We start from the raw sequence: 22,094 nt of genomic DNA on the forward strand, positions 1-22,094 counted from the left end.
ATACAATCATGAAAGGATACACAGTGTCTCTCTGAGGGGACGTACAGGCATTGATGTGGAATAATATATGCTTTCTCATTATTCATTTGTCACGAGGGAGTGACAGTAAGTACTCATTCACAGGAGCCTTTCACTTTATAATTGGCTCTGAACCATGCGCATGAATATTCACCGTTATTGTGCGTTTATTTTTGAGGACCGTGCACATATATACGGATTTGCTGAAATGCCCTTCAGGCCTTTAATAACCATCCGTAAAGAATAGCACGTGTCTCTGTATTGTATATCCAATCCAGTATGGGTTTGGCATTAATTTGTGCTTCAGTATGCTGCATTGTTTCCAATAAATCATGCTTGAATGTAACGCCGATGTTTGCGCTTGCCCTCGAGTGCGTCTTAAGACAGTGCCTGATATCTCATCTAAGAAGCACCGGCGGGCCACTGTCTCTGGCTCTACCAGCTATAAGATATGATGATCCTTGCCTTCCCGTTGTTCTGATTTATTACTCAACAACACAATTTCTGACATGATAGCTGTGAAATATAGCTGTGTAGTATGAAAAACAGCCAGCACTATATTCCTATGTGTCAGACTCCAGATATGATAAGGTCAAAAAATAAAAAAATAAAATAGCGAGGCATTTATTTTGCGTAAATAATAAGAGGATCAGAACACGGCTGTCAGAAATCCCCAAACCCAATATCGCTCTTCCACTCTCTGCGTCTCTGTCTGTCTGTCAAGCCACTGACAGGCCAGTGATAGGTCTTTTCAACTGCTGTTGTTGACAGTGATTGGACGTTAGGTTTTCTGGAAATTTGACTGACAGTTGGCACCTATGTATTCCCCAGGTACCTGGAGGCCATCTCTTTTGTCTTCCCACTCATGCTGATGATGGCCTGGGTGCTGTTTGTGGCGGATTTTGTGAAGAAACTGGTGCATGAGAGAGAGCTGAGGCTGCATGAGGTAATCTCTCACTTGAAATAAACAGAGCAGGCTCAGAATCTGCCTTTTTTTTTTTTGTTGCTGACATTTCCATGTATTCCCATCCCTGTTCTTACTTCTCCCTCAGTACATGAAAATGATGGGAGTCAACCCACTCAGTCACTTCTTCGCTTGGTTCCTGGAGTGCGCCGCCTACCTCGTGTTCACCATCTTCATCCTCACGCTGGTGCTGAAGTACGGCCACATCCTGCCCAACAGTGATGGCTTCCTCCTCTTCTTGTATCTCTGCGACTATGGTTTCAGCATCCTGGCCTTCAGTTACCTGATCAGCTCCTTCTTTGACAACACCTACATTGCCGGTCTCAGCGGCAGCCTGATTTACATCCTCTGCTTCTTCCCCTTCATTGTGGTCATGGCCGTGGAGACGTCTCTCACCTTTGCCCAGAAGAGCGCCCTGGTGAGGATTCTCCTTATTCAGGGCTCACGTTTAGTATTTGTGCTGTGATATGTGTAATAACTTCAAATATTAAATAATTTGCTCAGGAATAGCAAGTTATTGATTTGTTTCCCTCCCAAAATTTAATTTACATTATGCATCCTAAAAAAATAATTTCACAGTTGTGATTCAAATGTAATTTTATGAAAATGTTGGAATAAGCTGTGGATTTTGCCTTTTGCCTGTATTTTTCTTCTGTTGTGAGATTTTATTTTTATTTTTTGTGTTGAAAGTAAGCAGGGATGTAGAGGGTAAACTGACTTTTCTGTTCACCGTTTTTCTTCATTCTAACTTTATGCTGGCATAAATTGTGCACATTTACAGCATACTTTATCACATCACTTCATATATTTAAAGTGTTGCATCATGTTGTCAAAGGATTTTGGATTTATTTATTCTTTCTTTCTGCTTCTGTTTCTGTATCCCGTCTAATTTGTCTCCCATCTTCCTTCAGAGTTTGTTTTCCCCGACGTGTTTCAGTTATGCCAGTCAATATATCTCTCGCTACGAGGCCCAAGGAGAAGGTATGCGCATTCAGACATCTTACTGACATTAAAACTACACTACATTAAAACATTAATAATAATTCTGTTGACTTCTTAAGGCATTAATTGGAACAATTGCTACACATCGCCCATTGCTGGAGACACATCTTCGTTTGGTTGGCTGTGCTGGCTGATGGTCATCGACTCCATCCTCTACTTCATCACTGGGGCTTACATCCGCATGGTCTTCCCAGGTAAACAAATTGATATGACATTAAGGAGCCTTGATACTAAGAAACACGAACAAGGTACTCAGTCATTTTTGTCAGGTCAGCTGCTGTTTGAGCTCAATGGAAATATTATATATGGTCAACAATATACGCATTATGATGATAGTAGCCAAAGCCTTTCAGTCGCCCCCTGGTGGCTGGCTTCAGAACAGGTCATAAACCCCTCCCCCTCCATCTTAGCAGATGGGACATGGCCCAAAGTACACACTGAATAATTTTTTCTCAGAGATGGTTTCTATCATTTTGCTTGAAAGTAAAAGTCTATATCACAGTGATGTACGTTCAACTGTTCGTTTTTCTAATTTTTCTGATGTCAGTCCAAAACTTTACCAGTGAGGGGTGGTATCGTTCATATCTGGGACATTTTGGCTTCAACGGAAAGTAGAGATGTGTTCTTTATATGCTGTCATTCTTTCAATTTAATGTGTGCACTCTGGCTGCATTGCTGTAGCCCTGTATTGTCAGGGGTAAATGCACCATTATGATAATTATGTTTATGAGCCTTAGTTGAAGCAAATACATTGGTTTATGATTTGCTTGGTATCTTGTCTATAGATGATGTTCCATATATAAATGGGAAATATGTTTTTTTGTTTTGTTTTTTTTTTCCTTTTAGGAAAGTATGGCATCCCTGCCCCATGGTACTTCCCTTTCAGAGCATCCTTCTGGGCTGACCTGTGCTGCTGCATTAGGTCAAACAGTAAGGTGGGCAGAGGACTCCTCTTCACCAACATCATGCAGAAAAACCACCCTGTCTTCTTCGATGACAAGGGGAAAGGTAAAGAAAAAAATGACCCTTTACTATAATACGGCAAATAATGTTAAACAGCACAGTCTCCTTCCCTTTCATGGTCTGTCATTTTTTCTCTGACCCAGACGCCTAACTATATTCACGTTTCCCCTCTCACTTTTTATTTAATTCCTGTCCCCTGTTAGTTTGATTTACAAGTTTCCTCTGCCTCCATGTTTCTCTCAGGCCAGAGCACTTTTTCCTCTCAGGCTGGTGAAGACTTCTCTGAGCTCCCAGTGGGCGTTGCCCTCCATGGTCTCAGCAAGATCTATGGTGACCGGGTGGCTATTGAAAACCTTAATGTGTCCTTCTACGAGGGACATGTCACCTCACTGCTTGGGCACAATGGAGCTGGCAAGACTACCACCATGTATGTGTCACACAGTTGTCCCTTTTTCACTGTATCAGCATGTCCTAAGATGAATACAAATGCATTTTGACCATTCACATGCTGTATGTAGCATCTTTTTAATTTGATTTGTGCATCCCTTTAATCATCTCAAGGGCCTGCTGCTGACAGGGAGATTGTTTTGTCCAAATCTGGCACAGCAAATGCAGCGTGGTAGAGATTAGCCTGACGGGTCTTCATCAACTGGAGCACTTACATTTACATTTTAAATGTGACTTAATTTTGCTGATGCTGTTATCCAGTGAACTGCACAATGAATGCAGCAGCAGAATAGGATTCAACAATGTTGAAAACAACCAAAACTAAGAGGGGATTTCATTTCTCATATTATTCCTGGGACCATTAAATCATAACTTAAAAGGAAAGTGTTTGAAAGAAAGTACAGAAACTGGGGGCATTTTCATCATATTGTACTCCAGGCAGCAAATATGAGCAGACCTAATCAAAACTGTCTGTATGTTTGAATTATATTCTAACTTTTTCCCTTTCACGAGGCATAAAATAACCAAATAAGATGATGCTAAATACCTCTGTATAAACTGTTAAACCAAAATCATCTCTGATGACAATTCATAAATCTATAAATTCACTATTGTCACTAAGGTAATAAGTTATCTTGTGTTGTGTGCAGGTCTCTCTTGACTGGACTTTTCGCCCCATCTTCGGGCTCCATTGAAGTCTACGGCAGAGACATGCAGAGCAACATCGATGATGTCCGCAAAGAGCTGGGAGTGTGCATGCAGTATGACGTCCTCTTTGACCACATGACCACCGAGGAGCACCTGATGCTGTATGGCCAGATCAAGGCCCCGCACTGGTCACACAGGGAACTGTGTGAACAAGTCTGCACGTAAGTCATCCTTTACAGCGAATACGCTCCGTATCACAGTGCACTCAGTACCGTAATGCACCGTGTCTATTAGATGATGTCAGGGGCTCTGCATGGTGTAGCAGTGCAATTTGATATATTTTACAACTCAGTTGGCTCAGTCAACGGCATGTTCTTCTAATAAAAAGGAAATATGGGCAGGGGTGATGAGAGTTTAACAGTGAATAGCATCCAGCGCCTTCTTACTCAAGGGGATATTAATACAAAAATACAAGTAATAATTCAGATATGGTCATAGACAAACTGATTGTGCCATGATTTACTCATATCTCGAGGCCTCGGTGCAAAATTCTAAGCAGTATGAAGGAAAAAAAATGTCCCCACCTGTGCATCTCAGAAACTGTGAAAATCTCAGATACAACCATCGAATGCAGACTGAGAACGCTTGTGTTGTTTCAAGCTCACATGTTCCATAAGAATTTTATAACGTCTTATTTCATTTTTCTCATTTGCATCTTCATGTTGTAGCTTATGGGAACAAGAGTTAGAAACATCATTTTTCATTCTGTAACATCATTGAGCAAAGATTCAAACCCAGTTGCATCATAAGATTATTTCTCGGGGGAGAAGCAGTAATCAGTAATAAGCCTGGACTTAAATATAAGAAACTTGTCAAACAAAAAAAATCCCCCCCACTGGGTAACTGATGAAACTATTGCTCAGAAATTGGTTGTAATGCATAGAAAAAGTATGTTAACATGAGCTCCATGTTAATGCTTTTCATTGGCTCCCCTACCAGGATCTTAGAGGAGACGGGCATGTACGTTCACAGACACAAACGGGTGGGCACCCTGTCGGGCGGCATGAAGCGCAAGCTGTCAATCTCCATCGCCTTCATAGGGGGCTCTCGCTTGGTGGTTCTGGATGAACCCACCACAGGGGTCGATCCCTGCTCCAGGCGTAACATCTGGGACATTGTTATCCAGCACAAGAAAAGTGAGTCTTTCGGGCAGACATGCACTGCAATTTTTAGAATTTATTACTCCAATGTTTTTTATGTTGTTCTTTTATATTCTGTTTCATTTCCCTCTGATTGACCATTCCCCGAATGTCTTGTTGGGTTTTGTGGTATTGGATTTTAGTGCACCTGTGAAGCATCTTGTAGCTCTGGTTTTGACTGGTGGTGTAGAAATAAAGTTTACTTACTTAGTTACTTATGCAGCACCCTGGCAGCATATAATGTTACAAGCAATTCAGCATAAGGGGGTTCCCATGAAGAACCACTGTGGTACTGAACAATTAGAAAATAAATGTGCATTTAATCACATTGCATCATCTTCATCCTAGCAAACATGGATGACAGTCAGGAATGCAAACGTTTTTGATTAGTGGTGTTGTACAAATATACTCAAATTCACATTTTATGCTAAACACACTCCCTTGGCACAGACCAAGCTCTCACCTTTGTGTTTAGTCCCGTTCTGTTTCTTTACAGGTAAGGGGGTAGAACAGCAAAGAGCAGTGAATCAGGAGCCAACCCTGGAGGGCTTTCCCCTGCTCAGACTTCTGATTTTAAATTTAGCATATAATTAATCCAAAAGGAATCCAGAGGTATTTTTTTAGACTCTATTATGGTAGCAGCAGTCATGGCAGGGAGACATCTAAATGCCATGTATTTGTAGACATGGAAAATATCCTGCATAATTGGCCCTGTCTCAGATGTTGGTGAGATTTTGTTGCCAGGGGATTCTATTTCAGAATAAACTTTCTGCATCACTTGCTGTTTGTGTTCCTCTGATGATTATGTGCATGACACAGCTTGTTTGTGTGTTTTCTTTGTAATGTAATGTTGTTATGAATGTGTGTGCATGCGTTGGCAGCTACACTCAAGAGGCCAACTAGTATAGAAAAATAAGGAAAATCCAAAAAGACATCTGAGTATCGCCTCAGTGATGTTATGTGACTCTTTACAGACTAGCTTTGCCGATAAACATAATCTCATGATGTGCACTTCACTGACATCAAATCATAGGGTTTTTGTGTACTAAATTCACACAAATCCCTTTAGCTTCCAATTGAGTTATAGTTATGGGATGGTATAATGCATGTACAATTTATGCAGATGTTTTATGTGTGTGTGTCCTCTCAGATCGAACCATCATCATGTCCACCCACCACCTGGATGAAGCTGAAGTACTGAGCGACCGCATCGCCTTCCTAGAGAGAGGAGGAATAAAATGCTGCGGGTCGCCCTTCCGTTTGAAAGACAAACTGGGTCAGGGCTACAAACTCACTCTCACCAAGAAGGTATTTATGATTTTGTTTTCATGAAATTATCATGAGACGTTTTTTCCATATTATTTCCTGTCAAATTATTCCTATTTTTCCCAGCGAACAATTGGTTCCAGTGCTCCATTTTAGCATAAGTGGATATCAAGTGATTGTATTCTGCAACCTTTAGCTTAGAAGTGAGTGAACAACAGCATTATCACCGATACACGATTTCACTCAGACTTTCTATTAAGAGCGACTCGTCTTGGACATTGCACAGCCAGCACAAACAGTAACATTTCGCACTACATTATTATGAAGGAGCCGGCCTGTTCGTGTGTATAAATAAATATATGTATAAATCCTAGGTTTCATTTCTGCCACACTGGACACTGCAATTGCTCACAATACATGCTGCAACAGTGTGACTTGTATCACATACACTGAAAAACTGCTAAACTGTGCAAATCCATTACAAATGATACTCTGCTGACTGCTGAAAACTGACTCATACCTTTTCTTCTGCTATATCTTCAGCTGCTTTCCTAGCGTAGCAGTCCAAAGTTGTTTTTTCACTTTTTTCTGAATTATTAAGTATCCTTCTATCCTACATTGTGTTCTTTATGCCAGTTACATATTTTGGTCCTTCAGTATTCTGTATTTTGACTGTTCTCACATCTATTTCAGACTGTAATGCCTTTGTGCTCAGTCATTTGAATAATCTGGAGGCAGAAAACCTCAGGCTGTGTCAAACAAAATGTGTTGCCAGTTTCCCAAGTTTATCTCATCCTTAAATGCTCAGACAGAGCAGTAAATTTTATAACTAGCACTGTGTCTTCATGAGATGCATTTGAGCTGCTTTTTTTCCTGTCGGATGCAACAGATGTGCTTCTATACTAACAACTCATATGTCTACATAGGCTGCTTAACAGCTCACACTATATGTATGTAAAGACATAAAAGCATAAAAATATGATTCGGGTTGCCAAAGCATATTTATGTGCTTTGGGTTTATGCTTTGGGTCGCTTGATAGAGCATGCGTGGCTCAAAAATAAAAAAAAATAAAATAAATAAAAATCATTTTAACACACTGGCTTCTGATTTGTAGTTGTGCAAAAATAATTCTGTGAAACCTTGAAAATAAAGCATGTTATAACCTATTCCTGCTTTTCTATCTGCAGATACTGGAGCCTGAATCCGAGCAGATTGACAACGCTGAACTGAAATCCTTCATCCAAGCTCATGTCCCTGAAGCTCGACTGAAAGAGGCCCTCGGGGGCGACCTTGTCTACTCGCTGCCTCCCTTCAGCTCTTCTAACGCCTCCTCATATCGCTCCCTCCTGACCGCGCTTGACGCCAACCTGGAAGCCCTGCAGCTGGGGGGCTATGGCATCTCTGACACCACCCTAGAGGAGGTAAGCTCACCCACACCAGTGTGCAAAAAACAGGTTTCCTCTGCAGACACAGTGTAGGAAAAATCAGACTCAACTGCTGAGGTGCATTTAAATATTCCCTATGTAAAATGATTATATAAGCATAATCACAAGTCATCAAATTATAATGATAAGTTTGTGGACATACACAGATGATAATATTTTCTTTTCATTTGTGTAGGTCTTCCTCCAGATGACTCATGGCGGTGCAGGAGGGGAGGCTGCAGACGGCCCCCTGTCCATCTCAGAGACGATTTCTGACAGTGGATCCATCGACAGTTTCCCTCCAGACATCAGCGGAAGCATCCCCGGCTTTGGTGACAAGATCAGTGAGTTCCCTCACTTTTACCTCACCTTCTCTATATTTTGTCGTCCCTCCCATCATTCCCTCCTTCCTTTATATTCCTTTCATTCGTCTTTTTTTTGCTCATTCCTTCTGTCACCTACAAACATTACACTCCATAGACTCAGTAATGTTCAGTGGATTATTAAATATTTAAAATAAAAGGATTCATTTAGAAAAACATAGCATGAATTTCATATAAAAGCTGTAAGTACAGTATCAATGGCAGTGGTCACTGTAGTCATCAGTGTTCTCAGACATTCTTGTGTGTGTGTTTTTTTTATTTTACATTCTCAATTTTCATACTTTACCTAAAATATTTCCTCAGCTGACATAGATGAAACACCAACCTGAATGGCTTGGACTGCCATCTTTTGTGATACAGTCTACCCTGAAACCTTTAGCTCAACGTGCCTTAGTGAAAATTACAGTAAGAAGTGAATTAGTACGAAAACAAATTATGAAATTCTGTCTCCATTTCTTTCCCTCTAGAGCTTACCAGTTCGTCCATGGTGTGTGGCATGTCCCTGGCCTGGCAGCAGATGGCCGCCATACTGATCAAGAGGTTCCACCACAGCCGCAGAGACTGGAAGGGCCTGATCTCACAGATCCTGCTTCCGGTTCTGTTTGTGTTGTGTGCTATGGGCCTTGGCTCCATAAAGAATGACCTGCGACACTATCCCGAGCTGGAGCTGAGCCCTGCGCTTTACAAATTTGGACCAAGCTACTCTTTCTTCAGGTCAGTCCCGATGGGAAAAGCCCCCTCAAAAAAACAGAAAGGACCACTGAGAGAGGAGTACACAGCAGTAAACAAGGCTAATCAGGATGCTTTTACACCAAGCATGTTTGGCGTAGTTCAATCGAACCCTGAAGCGTTGCTCTTTTTTTTCAATTCATTTGGAGGGTAAGACCAGTGCCTTTCAGGTGGCAACAGATAACCACACCAAGGCATCTGAAAAAGTGGGTCTTGTCCGAGCAAGTTTTGACATAATTTGTCTTAGCAGTTCCAGGAAACTGCAAATTTCCTGTGGTTTCATTGTATAAATGTGGTAAATTATAGCAAAGGCTAGAGACAAATCTTCATGGTGTGTTTATCTCAAGTGAGACACCTCTGTTATAATGTAACTAACTTAATGTTATATAGTGCTGCCATATTTTTACCTTTACAAAGCATACACACTAAAGAACACAGTAATAAAAGATCAAATTTTGAAACCACAGAGCTGCAACAAGAGGTTGATGCATCTTGTTTCTTGATTGGGTTCCTGCATCATTTGCAGTCCCCTCCCCAACATGTCTTACTTGTTGCAAAATGAATTTGAAGCTCCAGTTTGTTGAAGGGCAGATGGACCTTAAGGAGGGAGAGCAGGAGAGTACATAAAGGAGGGAGATGATTGTGATGAAGATGGCTGAGATGCGAGATCAAAGTGAGCAAGATTAACAGTGTCAGGAGGTTGCTATGAATGTCTTCATCCTTGAGACGCACTGTTGTTTGATCAAGGGGATATGTTGCAAGGGAGAAAATGCTGAGGTGCCAGTCCTCATCAAAGACCCTATGGATGTTCTCCTCAGTACTCCATAGCTTGTTATACAAAAAGAGTTTGAAAATGTGTGGATTTATCATTTTATATGTCGAAAGAGCTTTTAGAAAGTGAAGTAGTTGATTGTCAAAGGTGCTTCATCCATCAATGCGTCCACCCATCATCCATCCATCCATCCATCCATCCTTTATCTTCAACCAGATTCCATTGGCAGTAGGCTAAGCAATATAGTCCAGGTGATATATGTTCTCTCCATCATGTTCTGAGTCTACTCTGAGGTCTCCCGCTCAGCATCCTCTTCATCACAATGGTCTCTAACAACACCATTGCTGAAACTGATCTCAGGCTCTATTTTACTATTATTTGTGAAAAAGATCCAAAAATTGGCTCCAGACTTGACTTAAGGCTGATTCTCATCCAGACCACTTCAGTCAACTATAGACTGTAGAATAATTTCCAGCCCTGCCAGTATGAATTGCAGATGTGATGAATATTATGTAAGAATGTACCTCTATGTTCATTCAAAGGTAGAAGATGGCTTAAAGACATCCACTTAAATATGAAGAGGCAAATCAAATATTGTAAGGATGTTATATCTGACTATGGCTCCATGGTCATTTTATTGACAATGTTGTGAGGTAGAAAATGTTCTTTAAACTGCGTCTCTATCAAGAAAACTTGAAATGCCAACCTTGAATTTCAAATCTCTTTAAAAGCTGCGAACAACAATTTTAGTAAATCAATAATAACTGAAACAAAATCTGTCTGTCTGCTGATGCCATGTTGGAGCTTTATGCAACAGCTTTTGTCTGTGTTACTTGTTATTATTGTTGTAACTATTGTTGTTACCTTTGAGCTGAAGCCGACCTAATTGTTTTCTGGCTCCACAGTAACCAAAATCCCAACTCTAGCCACCTGATGGACACCATGATGTCTTTCCCTGGGATCGATAACGCGTGCCTCGACAAGTCCGACAGCCTGTATGTTATCACACCTCAAAAGCCAGCTGTTTTTTTCCCTGAAAATGATAGATTTGTCAGTTATAGTGTGTGCACCAGTGTCCAGTTTCTCCATGCGTTCTGCTCTTTTCCTCATGTACAGTGTTTTCATATTTCATTCATTGTCATTCTTTTTGTGCCTTCTCTTTCACCTTGTTTCATTTTACTAGTCTGTCTCCCTCCAATTCCTGCTGCTCTGTCTTTCTCGCTCGTCTCTCTCATGTCCCTCCCCTCTATTTTCCCGCTGCTCAGCTCAATGTATGTGGCTGAAAGCCTGCAGCAGGACCCTGCAATGTGAGAGGATCATTTGTATTCCATAAACACCCCGTGTTTATAGGGGAGATTTTGCCCTTAGAGGCACTCAAATCAATGTTGGCACTCATGAACCGGACCTCAGATGCATTTTAAAATTCTCAGCAAAAAATAAATAAATAAATAAATGGGGAAAAAAAGAGAGAGATAGAGAGAGAGAGGGGGAAGAAGAGAGATTTTATGTGTTTCTCATGTTGCTCCATCACAATATGACAAAGACTAAAAGGATGCTTTGTGCTGCATTTAAATAATTTTACAGAAATTAAAGTGCTAACGATGGTCATTAGTGTTAACTTAATTAAAGTAACGGGTGTCTATGTGAGTGTGCACATCTATGTGTTATGCCACAATTTCTTTTTTGATCTGCACAAAGTGTCCCTGAAAGTATTTGGCAGAAATCAAAATATGGGGGAGGCAGACATCAACCCACACAAGAAGATAATATTACAGCACATATCAAACAGCTTTGAATATTGTTGTGATATCACAGAAAGTATTTAGGTCCTGATGTTACAAAAAAAAAAACAGTATGAAGGGTTGTAGATCTTTGATGCACTAAAAACCTCTATTTTAAGGATGTTTTCTGGGGTTTATTAAGGCAAGGTCTTGTGGTGTTATCACACACTTCATTTCACTTTGTGAATGTTTCTTTTTTAGGTCCTGCACAACAAACACAAACAAGTGGAGCTCTAAAGGGAATGGCTCAAAAGCATTTAATGTCTGTAAATGCACCAATCAGGAACAGGTTGGTCTGGGTCAACGAAAACTCTGTGTGTGCGTGTGTGTGCCTGTGTGTGCGTGAGTGAGTGATTTTTTGTGTTCTGATGCTTGTGTGTTTCCTCACATGAACATCTCCTTGTGTGCTCATGTGCACGTTGTTTGAAAAAGGGCGAGCGTAATGCGTTTGTCTCCTCTGTGCACTGCAGATTTGTGATGGGGATGGCTTCGAGCCCCCCCATAAGAAGATTCCTTCATCTCAGATTGTGTATAACCTGAGTGGCCTCAATGTGGAGAACTACCTTGTGGCCACAGCAAATGACTTCATCAGGAACAGGTGAATGTGACCAGTGTTTACACTTGGTTAATGAGGCCACATTTAGAATTCAGCCCATGCTTCATTGACAATTAGCTGTTGTCTGAGTTTTAATCAATACTCTAATTGCACAAACTATATCAAGCGATGTTCCAGGAAAATCCATGCAGTCATATTGCATATTATATCCCAATTTAGAATTACATTTCATAATGTTCCATCATTTTGGTGACATTAGACAGCTTACTGTTAAACGTGTATGGGGCTCAATTTTCTTCAGGCTTTAATGAGTCAAAGAATTAATTTTCATTTCAGTTTTCAGTTTTCAGTCTTCAGTTAATTAATTTATGAAGAAGCTTTAAATATTTGAAATGGAAACAAAAATTTATTAGTTAAAAAATAAGGATGTGCAAAAATATAACTGGCTGGCCTTGGTTCAGGTTAATAGCAATGGGCTTCTTGTACATTGTCAACCATGTTCAGTACACTTATGTGATAATGATAATAATAATGAACTTTATTTACACAGCACTTTTCTGGGGTCACAAAGTGCTTTATAGAAATAAACCAAGTTAAAATGCTGCTCATCTGCAGCGTTTGCTTTGTCTAAAAGAAAAACAAGCAAAACAAAAAAACAGTGTGTCACATCTTATTTCTCAGCAGTTGTCTGAACTATTTGTTTTGATCGATATGTGTTGGGATTTTTTTCAGGTATGGTGGCTTCTCTTTTGGCATGCCGCTGCCTCCTGACTTACAAATGGACCTAACAGCTGTGCCTAAAAACCGTACTCTGTCAAAGGTATGAATGTCTCCATCTTCCCTGCTGCTTTTCTCATTATCTCTTTAAACACTGTGCTGGTGTGTAGTTTTAAGTTAAGACATGACATCCTCACTTAAGTTGTATGGCTACAAGATCAGCGCCTGCAGATGGAGCTACATCATTACACCATCAACGTCATCATAAAAATGCTTTACTCCATTGTTTCAGTGTGCAAATTTCCTCAGATGATGACGTCTACATTTATTGCATCTTTGAAGCATTGATTTCGTAACATTGGAATAGCATATTGTAGAGATGTAGTGGACTTACTGCAGTGTGATTGATGCTTTCTGGGCATGTCTGTGTTTGTGCGTGCATGGGTGTAGGTCTGGTTCAACCCTGAGGGTCATCACACAATGCCAGCATACTTAAACAGCCTCAGCAACTTGATCCTACGCTCCAATCTTCCAGCAGACAGGGATCCACGCAAATATGGTGAGCTGGAGTTGGCACTAAAAGTGAATCCCAAGTAAAATGGAAAACTTCAGTTTTCTTTAGCTGAAGGATACAGTCTGAGATTTTAGTTAAGTAACCAGGACCACTGCTTGTCATATTTTAGAGACTTTCTAAAACACTATTTTTGGTGGTATAGTCCTTTATTTATGCAGACACACAGCACTTTGCAGTTGTGACGTGATTGTGATGAGTAAACTGAAGAAAATGACTGGGATCATGCAACAGTAATGCAGACATCAGAATGATGAAAATCTGTCTATCTAGAAAAGATGATTCTGATTCCACTGATTGAGCACTCAGTGCATTTTGTATCCTAAATATAAGAGCTGTAAACAGTGTGTTTACTCATGGTTCATTTCACTGGATTAAAGCCAGGGGGTGCTGTGTGTCCTTAGACTCACATCATCATGCGTGTTGAATACTGATGAGGGTCGCTCACTAGGGAGCTAAGCTAAAGGGAACAAGGCTTGCCCACATTTTCCGTACTGTTCAGCTCAGGGTATCAGACTGACCAGCTGTCTGCCAGCAGGAGAACACAAGCACACACATACTAACACAGATGAAGAAAACATGCAGTGCATGCACATATCTTGCCTACTGAAGGAGAAAAGTGCTCGAGGGTAGTGTAATTATTTAAATGTTACCTGCAGTCTCACATTGGTGGTGGGGGGAGTCAGAGGGATTTAAATCTAGGGAGAAAACTTTTCAAAGTGATGGTTTAGCTGTCATATGTGAAGCCCTGACCATCACCTTGTGAACTGCAGTATCAACTCCAGGCTTGTGACCCTTTACAGGTCTTAGGATTTCTGCCCATCATGCTCCTGTTTGCTGTCCGGACAGGAGATTCTCATCTCTAATACACACAACAGGAAGTCTGTTTGCCTCATCCCTCAGAGGAAATATACAGTTACACAACTGTTCAACATGAGTAATCCAGCTTTAGAGGACATGAACTGAAAAAAAGAAAACCCTCATGTTTTGAGCTCCAGCTTCACAAATGTGAATATTTGGTATTTTTCTTAGCCCCATATGATACCATTTTTAATATCTTTGGGTTTGTGAGTGTTTGACAAAAGCAGCAATTTTGAATTTGAGTTCTGAAAAATTGTGTGTGTGTAGGGGGGTTAATTTAATCTCTAATGAATATCATTGCAGCAGTTGTGGTTTTCCATTGGAAAAGATACAAATCAGATCTGAGAACATCTGACTTTTGGGGAATAATGAGGTAGTGTTAATGATTAGAGGTCAGATTTGGCTTAATAGAACCCATCAGTTCCACCAAAGTGCCTCTGAGCACAGCACTGAGCCTCCAACAGGCTCCAGGGCTGCTGTGCTGCAGTTGAACTCTCGAGAATTGTGAGCAGGAGACATGTCGGAGTGTGGTTCATGTCTGTGTGCATCAGGAAGACCCTGAAAAAAATGATAAAGAAAATTCAATTTCCTTTGTGTGCACTGGCAAATGAAATCATCTTGCACTATATTTTTCAATTAACTGTGTCTCAGGCTAAGAGAATATCATTGCTCCTTTGATTCTCATGATGAAAAATAGCAGCCTGTGTGCTGTAGTTTTCCTATTGCTAACACAATACTGTATTCCTTTCTCTTTCAGCCATTTCTGTTTCCAGTCACCCATACTTCGGCCGGGCGGATGATGAAGATACGATGTAAGGACTGCTCTTTAAATTATTCTTTCTGCTGAACCTGTATTCTAAGTGTAGTGTTCAAAAGCACATTTGGTTGCACTTGCAAAAAAGATTCTAATTAGCTTCCTGACTAGTGAAAATATCCCCAAATTAGTCAAGCCGTGATGAATTTTATTGGCTGTTGTTTGGCTGAGCCCACAAAAAATTATGGAAGCTTCCTACCTTTCAATTCAGGACATCAACGTCAGGGCAGACTGAGGGCAGGGAGGTACATGACAGCAGTATTTACCCATATTTGATTTTCTAAATGGATTTTCTTGAGCTTGCACTATTGATCAGAGTCCCAATATAATGAGTGTTTACCCTGAAGGTGGCACAGAGGTGGATTGATTCTACCCCACTTCCCAAAATGAGTTCATTTTAAAATACTCCACATTGTGCTTTAGCAACCCAGACTGTGGCCTGAGTGCTGGTGTGCGTGTGTGTGTGTGTGAGTGTATGCAGACATGGGGGATCAAATCAAATAAATCATTCCAAGAGTGGGTTGAGCTGAAGCTCTGACCTCATGAAAGTCTCTCCTCTCCAGAGCCTTATTAGCACGAACCATTTCACTGACCATTTCCCTGTGTTTACTGCCCTTCAGTTTCTCCGCTACCTCCACATTTCTTTATGTGTATAGAATTTACATAGCTGTTAGCCTGCTAAGGTCCTGTAGCAGCTTCATGTGTACAACTACTCCTCATTTCAGGGTGATATTCTGCTTCCTCAGTAAGGCTACAACGAGCATATTACTTCACATGTCTAGATTCTCACAGTGTGGTAGTTTTTTGGCCATGGGAATATTTAAACCTATCTTGGCCATGCTGATAACAAGCCTGCTCAGTAGCTGCTGCTAGATATTCTCTGTAGTTATTACTGCCCTGAAACGCCCACCACATGTCACTCTCTGCTATTCTCTGTCCTTCCCACTCGGTCACTCTGCCAGCTTCATCCTCGTCCCCTTTTTTTGGAGCTTATTTTGTTTGGTTGGTTGTGTTGTGCTCCAGCCATTGGAGAGAGGTAAAGGTAGTACAGCGGCATGCAGGGCAGGAACGAGAGCATATGAGATGAACAGGCAGCGGCCTCAAGAAAATTTGAATGAGTGCGCTGTGTTGAAGAGAGACCAAGGGATCAAAGCCTCAGCTGGTTGTTTTGGGTCTAGTCTGGACAATAGGCTCTGCAGCCTCACAGAGGCACCACTGTTGACTTACCAGCTTAAGCCATCTGTTTCATTTGCAGTTAATATATTGTCAGAGGCATCTTGGCAAGCATCTCCTAACAAAGCTGTTTGTTATTAATGGAATTCCAATTATTGTGAACTACTTCAGTGGTTCACATGAGTCAGGTCTCACCAGGGAATGAAATGATAGCTTGTAGAAGGCTTTTAAATGAGCCATTGTTTTCTGAAAAAATTACATCAAGTTGCCTCATTCAAAGTGGCTCAGCACACCAGAGTATATTGATTTGTTTGTGCATGTGCTTGTCCTTGGATCTGAAGCTATAGCAACTACACAATTCAGGAAAAGGTCAAAATAAAAGGAATACAACACAAGTGTTTAGCATCCAGGAATATAACAGACATTAAGAGAGTTGCTGGTACTTCATTATGGAGATGACTGATAATTAATGTCACTGTTGTCACTGACAACAATGATCTTATTCCTTTTTTTCCCTCACAGTGTCCAGGGAATGCTCCAGATCCTGGTGGCTATATGTGTGTTGACGGGTTATTCAATCACAACAGCCAGCTTCGCGGTCTATGAAGTCAGCGAGCACCACAGCGGCTCCAAGAGGCTCCAACACATCGCGGGCATCAGCGAGCCCTTCTACTGGACTGTGAACTTCTTTTATGACATGGTAGCATCTGCTAATTCCCTAACAGGAAACACAAAAGAATTTCTCATTAATCTGGCTAAATGTAGTCAAATTCTTGTATGTCACAGTCACGCATAAAAACAAAGACAAACCTGTGCATGATAATTCTCTAGCACAAGCACAACAGGAGCTGCACAAAATATTTTTCCGTGATTATTAATGCACTCATGAGTCACTGTTAATATGGAGCCTTTTTTTATAAAATGAAATGCTTTTGTGTTGCTGCATCCTAACCCGTCTTTTTCCGCAGGTCATGTATCTGATCCCGGTGACCTTGACTGTTGCTGTGATCGCAGCCTTCCAGATTCCAGCATTCACAGATCGGCAAAACCTGGGTGCCATCACCCTGCTTCTGGTGCTCTTCGGGTGAGTAATTTGGCCTCACAACATCTGTCAATGGTGTGCAGTCCAATAACATGTTCACGGGAGTTTTAGGTGGTTGATTTAAAAAGCTTACTGAATAAAATGGTCAGTCCTTTGGCTGTATCAAAAGTGATTTAATGAGGTAAAAGACCAAGCCAGTGTGGCAAAATCAGTTGCCTTCTTCTCTCTTTTATTACAGGTTCAGTTTTATTTCTTTGATTTGTTTAACCAATTCTTATAACAATGAGCTCACAGATTGCTATCATACCCTGCAACACTGCTAAAAATTGATCCAGTCTTCTGTTTCTACCCCAACCCTTGATAGCACATAGGTAAGAAAACTAAATAAGATCAAAACTAAAATAACCCCCCACTCCCTCCTCAAAATAGAAAAAGCGTCCGTCCATAAGATACCAAAGTAATACAGAGTGTGTTTTAATGATGATGTCTGCCTACAGTATATTTGTGAATAATCCAGCAACAAAGGAGGGAAGAGTTAATGGACTGGGGAGAATAGAAGGGCTCATTTTGTGCAGTAAATGGCTGCTAAAATGTACCAGGACAGACAACGGTATTATACATATAGGAATATGTACTTTAGTACTTTATCTAAAGTATTATAGATGTATGCGGGAGCCGGTGATTTTCACGAATACCCAGAATGTCCTGATATAGTCTGCCCTTTAGTACTGCCTATATCACAAAAGTAGGTCGACGAGAAACAAACAGTTTTAGTGGCAAAACTGAAAGTGGTTGCATTCATAATATCAGTAATAATCCCAGTTTCACAGCGACTGCATGTAGGTCAGTGTTGAAGCAGTGAATTGGTCTCTAAGCTCTGATGGATGTTTCCAGCAGTTTGTGCTGTAAATTTAGTGCTCACTAATTTATTTGTCTAAACTGTGGGTTTGCTTCCAACCTGTAGGATCACCTGACCACTTGTTTGTCTTGTCCCACTGGACAACAATGATGAGTTGTTAAGACCTCAGAGACTGTTCTGTTGTGTAGGCTGTTAGCACAACCAAAGGACCTGATGGTCTGAAAATACAAGCTGTAATAAACAGTTGCTTTCCTTCAAGAAATAAGTTCAGTACAAAGTGCAAAGTCCTAGTACACCATATACCCAAAACATCAGCATCTGAATGTCCTCTAGACATCAACGTCTGGTATTTTTAAAAACCCCCACTATCATTGAAGTGACCATCTGGGATTTGCTGAAGTATTTTTCGCTTCAATTCGAAGATTTTTTTTTTAATTTACAACACTGAGCATAAGGAGCCTGCTTTTCTTCAAAAACAAACAAAGCTCCATTTTTCAGAATTCCTTGCAAAAACAGATGGTGGTGGGACTAAAAGGCTGCTAGAAAAATCACTACCACTCTGTTTGTCCCATTCAAGCCAAGGATTTTAGAAATGGCCCCCTTTCTAAAATGACAATATGACTAGCTAGCTATGGTCATTAGATACCAAGGCTTTAAAATCCAATCTGACAATGAGATTTAGATTTTTAGAAAGTCATCAAACAAAATGGCAGGCCAAATGTTCCCCACATCTGGATTACTGACTTTATTTGCATCATTTGCCTGCTGTAGCTCTAGCTTAGCCCTCAGTTTCCTTGTTGCTGTCGCAGGCCTCGTCCTGAGCCCCACATCTTACGAGGCCAAGTCAGCACTCTGCTTCTCATTTATCAGACAGATGTCTCCCTCCCAAGCAATGAATAATCACAGTGCTCCATCTGTCAGGCTGCACCCACCTGGTCTGGTCTGCAGCCTTCTTGCTTCTGTTCCTTGTCATGGCTTGGCGCTCGCAGTCTGCCTATCCAGCACCTTTTTTTTTTTTTTTTTTTTTGGACGTGGCACGCAGATGCTTTGTCTCTGTCTGGCTCTATCTGTTTGTGTCTGTCTTCTTTCTTTTCCAAACCCCGTTTTTTTCTTCTTCACCCCCTTCTCCTCCTTCTCTGACCAAGACATCCCAATCAAATGAACAAGCAGATTATGTGAGAGAAAAGAGAGAACAAGACAAAAAAAGGATAAGGATTTTCTGCCATCAGGGGAATACGTGAAGAAGTAATTTATTTTCCCCTCTTTTGGCATCCTGACTGGATGTTTATCCTCCTCATGGTGCGGTATTTTTCCTTCCTCCCTCTTCAGTATTTTTTGTTGCCTGTTTTCATCAGGCTCACAGCACAGGCTTAGTCTGTTAAAGGCCTGAACCACTTCAGTCAGAAAGTACAGGGTCATGCCATTTTGGGAGATGAGGACGACTGCATAAATTTTCCATTCCACTTTGTGTGTTTGTCTTTGTAGGTTTCCTGTATTTGGAGCCAACTCAACCTGATCCCAGCAAGGCTATTTTAGGGTGTATGTTTGGAGTTATTTTTACTTGATGCTGCGTTTTAAGTATCCTGTCACTGTCAATTCCTCAGGTTTGCTACCTTCCCCTGGATGTATCTGCTATCAGGTGTCTTCAAGGATGCAGAGATGGCCTTCATCTCCTTTGTGTGCATCAACCTCTTCATCAGTGTCAACACCATCCTGTCCACCTCCATTCTGTACTTCCTGGGTCAGATTTCATTGCTCAACCCTGAGGTGAGAATAAGATGTCTGTGTTGAGATGCAGTAGAAGTACTTAAATTCACACTTAAATGCTTGACTGTTTATTAAATGACGAATGAGGCCCAGTCAGTCCCTGTAGATGCAGTTATATAGAATTGCAGAGGAGTGAGAAGGGCAAACATACCTCACATATCCTCACCTTAGAGTCACTTTAGACTCAATTTCATATCCCCACATCTTTCCCTCTGTCTCTCTTCTCACTGTCTTCTGTTTTCGTCCCCTGCAGCTCATTCGGGACATCTTCAAAAAGCTGAGCCATGCCTTCCTAGTCTTCCCCCAGTTCAGCTTTGGGAATGGCATGATGCAGCTGGCCAGAATGAACATAGAGGTCCAGATCCTCAGTGGCTATGGCATTGACGCCTACAAGAACCCATTCTCCCTCGATGCCCTGGGCTGGATGTTCATCTCCTCCTTCCTCCAAGGCCTGGTCTTCTTCACCCTGCGCCTTCTGCTCAACAAGTTTCTCTTACGCAAAGTCAGGTGAGGAAAACAGATGCCAGAGATGATGTGGTGCTGCTGTTAAAGATCACAAAGTCCTGCATTATGCGTCCAGTCTTCTTATCGAAATCCATTTCAACTGGATGTATCTTGGATATGTTCTTATATATCTCCTATCTCCTATATGTTCCTGCACATCCAGACGTTATGATTTCTGCTCAAAGACAAAACTAAACTTAAATTACTCCTTTTTTAACTCAAAAAGATCCAAGTGAGATGTCTTCATTTTTTTTTTTAATTTAAATCCAAAAATGCTGATCTCTTAAGATAGAAATAAAAGTGGCAGCAAGATTCTGTCAATCACAGATTTAATGGGATATTTTCAAACCAGTTGTGGACATTAGTTGTTATAAAGAAATTTACTTTTCCGTTTTAGGCACCTCATTTGTGGCAGAAAAACTTTGCCCCAGGTGGCCGTTGAGGATGAAGATGACGATGTGGCAGCTGAGCGCTTAAGGGTGTCCAGTGGAGCAGCCAGCTCAGACATACTGCAGGTCAACCAGCTCACTAAGATCTATCAACACCTCAAGAAGAAGGTCTATGCTGTCAAGAGGCTGTCTGTGGGCATCCCTGCGGGAGAGGTAAGCCTTTATCTATAGTGGCAATATGGATTACTAATACAAATGAAATCAATCTAAGTCAGTAGGATAACAAAGGTGGAATAAATGACTAATACCAGCCTCTTGTGACAACAGCATGACCAAAATTATTATCCAAATAATCACAACGTTGCTCTTACTGCTAAAGAGTGGTATGTAGTGGTCATTTTGTGCAACTTAAATTATAGCTCTCAGCTGGTGTTTTGAAACTCAACACAGCTCACAGTTGAGTTTCAAACACCTGGAAACACACGATGAACAGCAGCCACATACTGATAGGCTACCTTCATTTCCAAGTTAGATTTATCTGTAGGAATAAGTAATAAATAATAATAAATAATACATACAGTCTGTGATTATGAGTTGATTTCTGAACTTGCTTAAAAATATATTCGTCTGCTTGATTTTTTGCTGTAAGAAAAATGCTTGGTGTACTTCTGTGTTTTATCGGCCTGTACATGTGATTATTGGCTATTACGTTTATGTAATCTTTGAAAAAGGCCATCACAGCATTATGGTACCGTAAAATGGGCATATGCTTCACGATTACTAAGCGGTGAGTGTTTGCATACAGTGCTTTGGTCTGCTGGGAGTGAACGGAGCAGGAAAAACTACCACCTTCAAGATGCTGACTGGAGATGTTAGCCCCACTGACGGCACAGCACAGATCAGGGACAGGGATGGGTAAGCTGTTCATGAGTTTATTTGCTCATCAGTATTTATACTTGTGGCACTACATGCACATTCACATATATCAAGTTAACACTGGTACACTTACAATATATTCCCGCAAACTGAAGATGATTTATGATAATCGCTGTAGAGCAGATGACAGACACCCATCACAGGACAAAGCTTTGATTTCATTTTTACAGGTGCCCAGGCTGCACTGTCTATTGAATCTGAGCTTGATTGTATTTGCATAACACAGATATCCTCAAATGAGGGTTGTTATTACCTTGCGTCAGCCGAAATTTGAACGTAAATGGTTTGGGATTTAGCAAGTAGCAGCT

General features: G+C 41.0%; 1 protein-coding gene across 1 annotated transcript in view; it reads left to right on the plus strand.

Annotated features, from left to right (window-relative positions):
- abca12 (ATP-binding cassette, sub-family A (ABC1), member 12) overlaps positions 1 to 22,094 on the plus strand; it is a 63,670-nt gene that overhangs the window by 34,551 nt on the left and 7,025 nt on the right. Inside the window, exons 41-64 of the mRNA XM_046404335.1 lie at positions 850 to 964; positions 1,071 to 1,400; positions 1,894 to 1,963; positions 2,044 to 2,178; positions 2,831 to 2,992; positions 3,191 to 3,374; positions 4,045 to 4,263; positions 5,042 to 5,238; positions 6,392 to 6,549; positions 7,696 to 7,929; positions 8,129 to 8,276; positions 8,783 to 9,029; positions 10,722 to 10,811; positions 11,799 to 11,886; positions 12,068 to 12,195; positions 12,886 to 12,973; positions 13,321 to 13,429; positions 15,060 to 15,114; positions 16,812 to 16,989; positions 17,258 to 17,373; positions 19,795 to 19,957; positions 20,211 to 20,464; positions 20,859 to 21,063; positions 21,656 to 21,765. Coding sequence (XP_046260291.1) covers positions 850 to 964; positions 1,071 to 1,400; positions 1,894 to 1,963; positions 2,044 to 2,178; positions 2,831 to 2,992; positions 3,191 to 3,374; positions 4,045 to 4,263; positions 5,042 to 5,238; positions 6,392 to 6,549; positions 7,696 to 7,929; positions 8,129 to 8,276; positions 8,783 to 9,029; positions 10,722 to 10,811; positions 11,799 to 11,886; positions 12,068 to 12,195; positions 12,886 to 12,973; positions 13,321 to 13,429; positions 15,060 to 15,114; positions 16,812 to 16,989; positions 17,258 to 17,373; positions 19,795 to 19,957; positions 20,211 to 20,464; positions 20,859 to 21,063; positions 21,656 to 21,765 — 3,783 coding nt within the window. The remainder of the gene's footprint in view (positions 1 to 849; positions 965 to 1,070; positions 1,401 to 1,893; positions 1,964 to 2,043; positions 2,179 to 2,830; positions 2,993 to 3,190; positions 3,375 to 4,044; positions 4,264 to 5,041; positions 5,239 to 6,391; positions 6,550 to 7,695; positions 7,930 to 8,128; positions 8,277 to 8,782; positions 9,030 to 10,721; positions 10,812 to 11,798; positions 11,887 to 12,067; positions 12,196 to 12,885; positions 12,974 to 13,320; positions 13,430 to 15,059; positions 15,115 to 16,811; positions 16,990 to 17,257; positions 17,374 to 19,794; positions 19,958 to 20,210; positions 20,465 to 20,858; positions 21,064 to 21,655; positions 21,766 to 22,094) is intronic.

This window comes from Scatophagus argus, chromosome 11 (assembly GCF_020382885.2).
Source record: "Scatophagus argus isolate fScaArg1 chromosome 11, fScaArg1.pri, whole genome shotgun sequence".
Taxonomy (NCBI): Eukaryota; Metazoa; Chordata; class Actinopteri; family Scatophagidae; genus Scatophagus; species Scatophagus argus.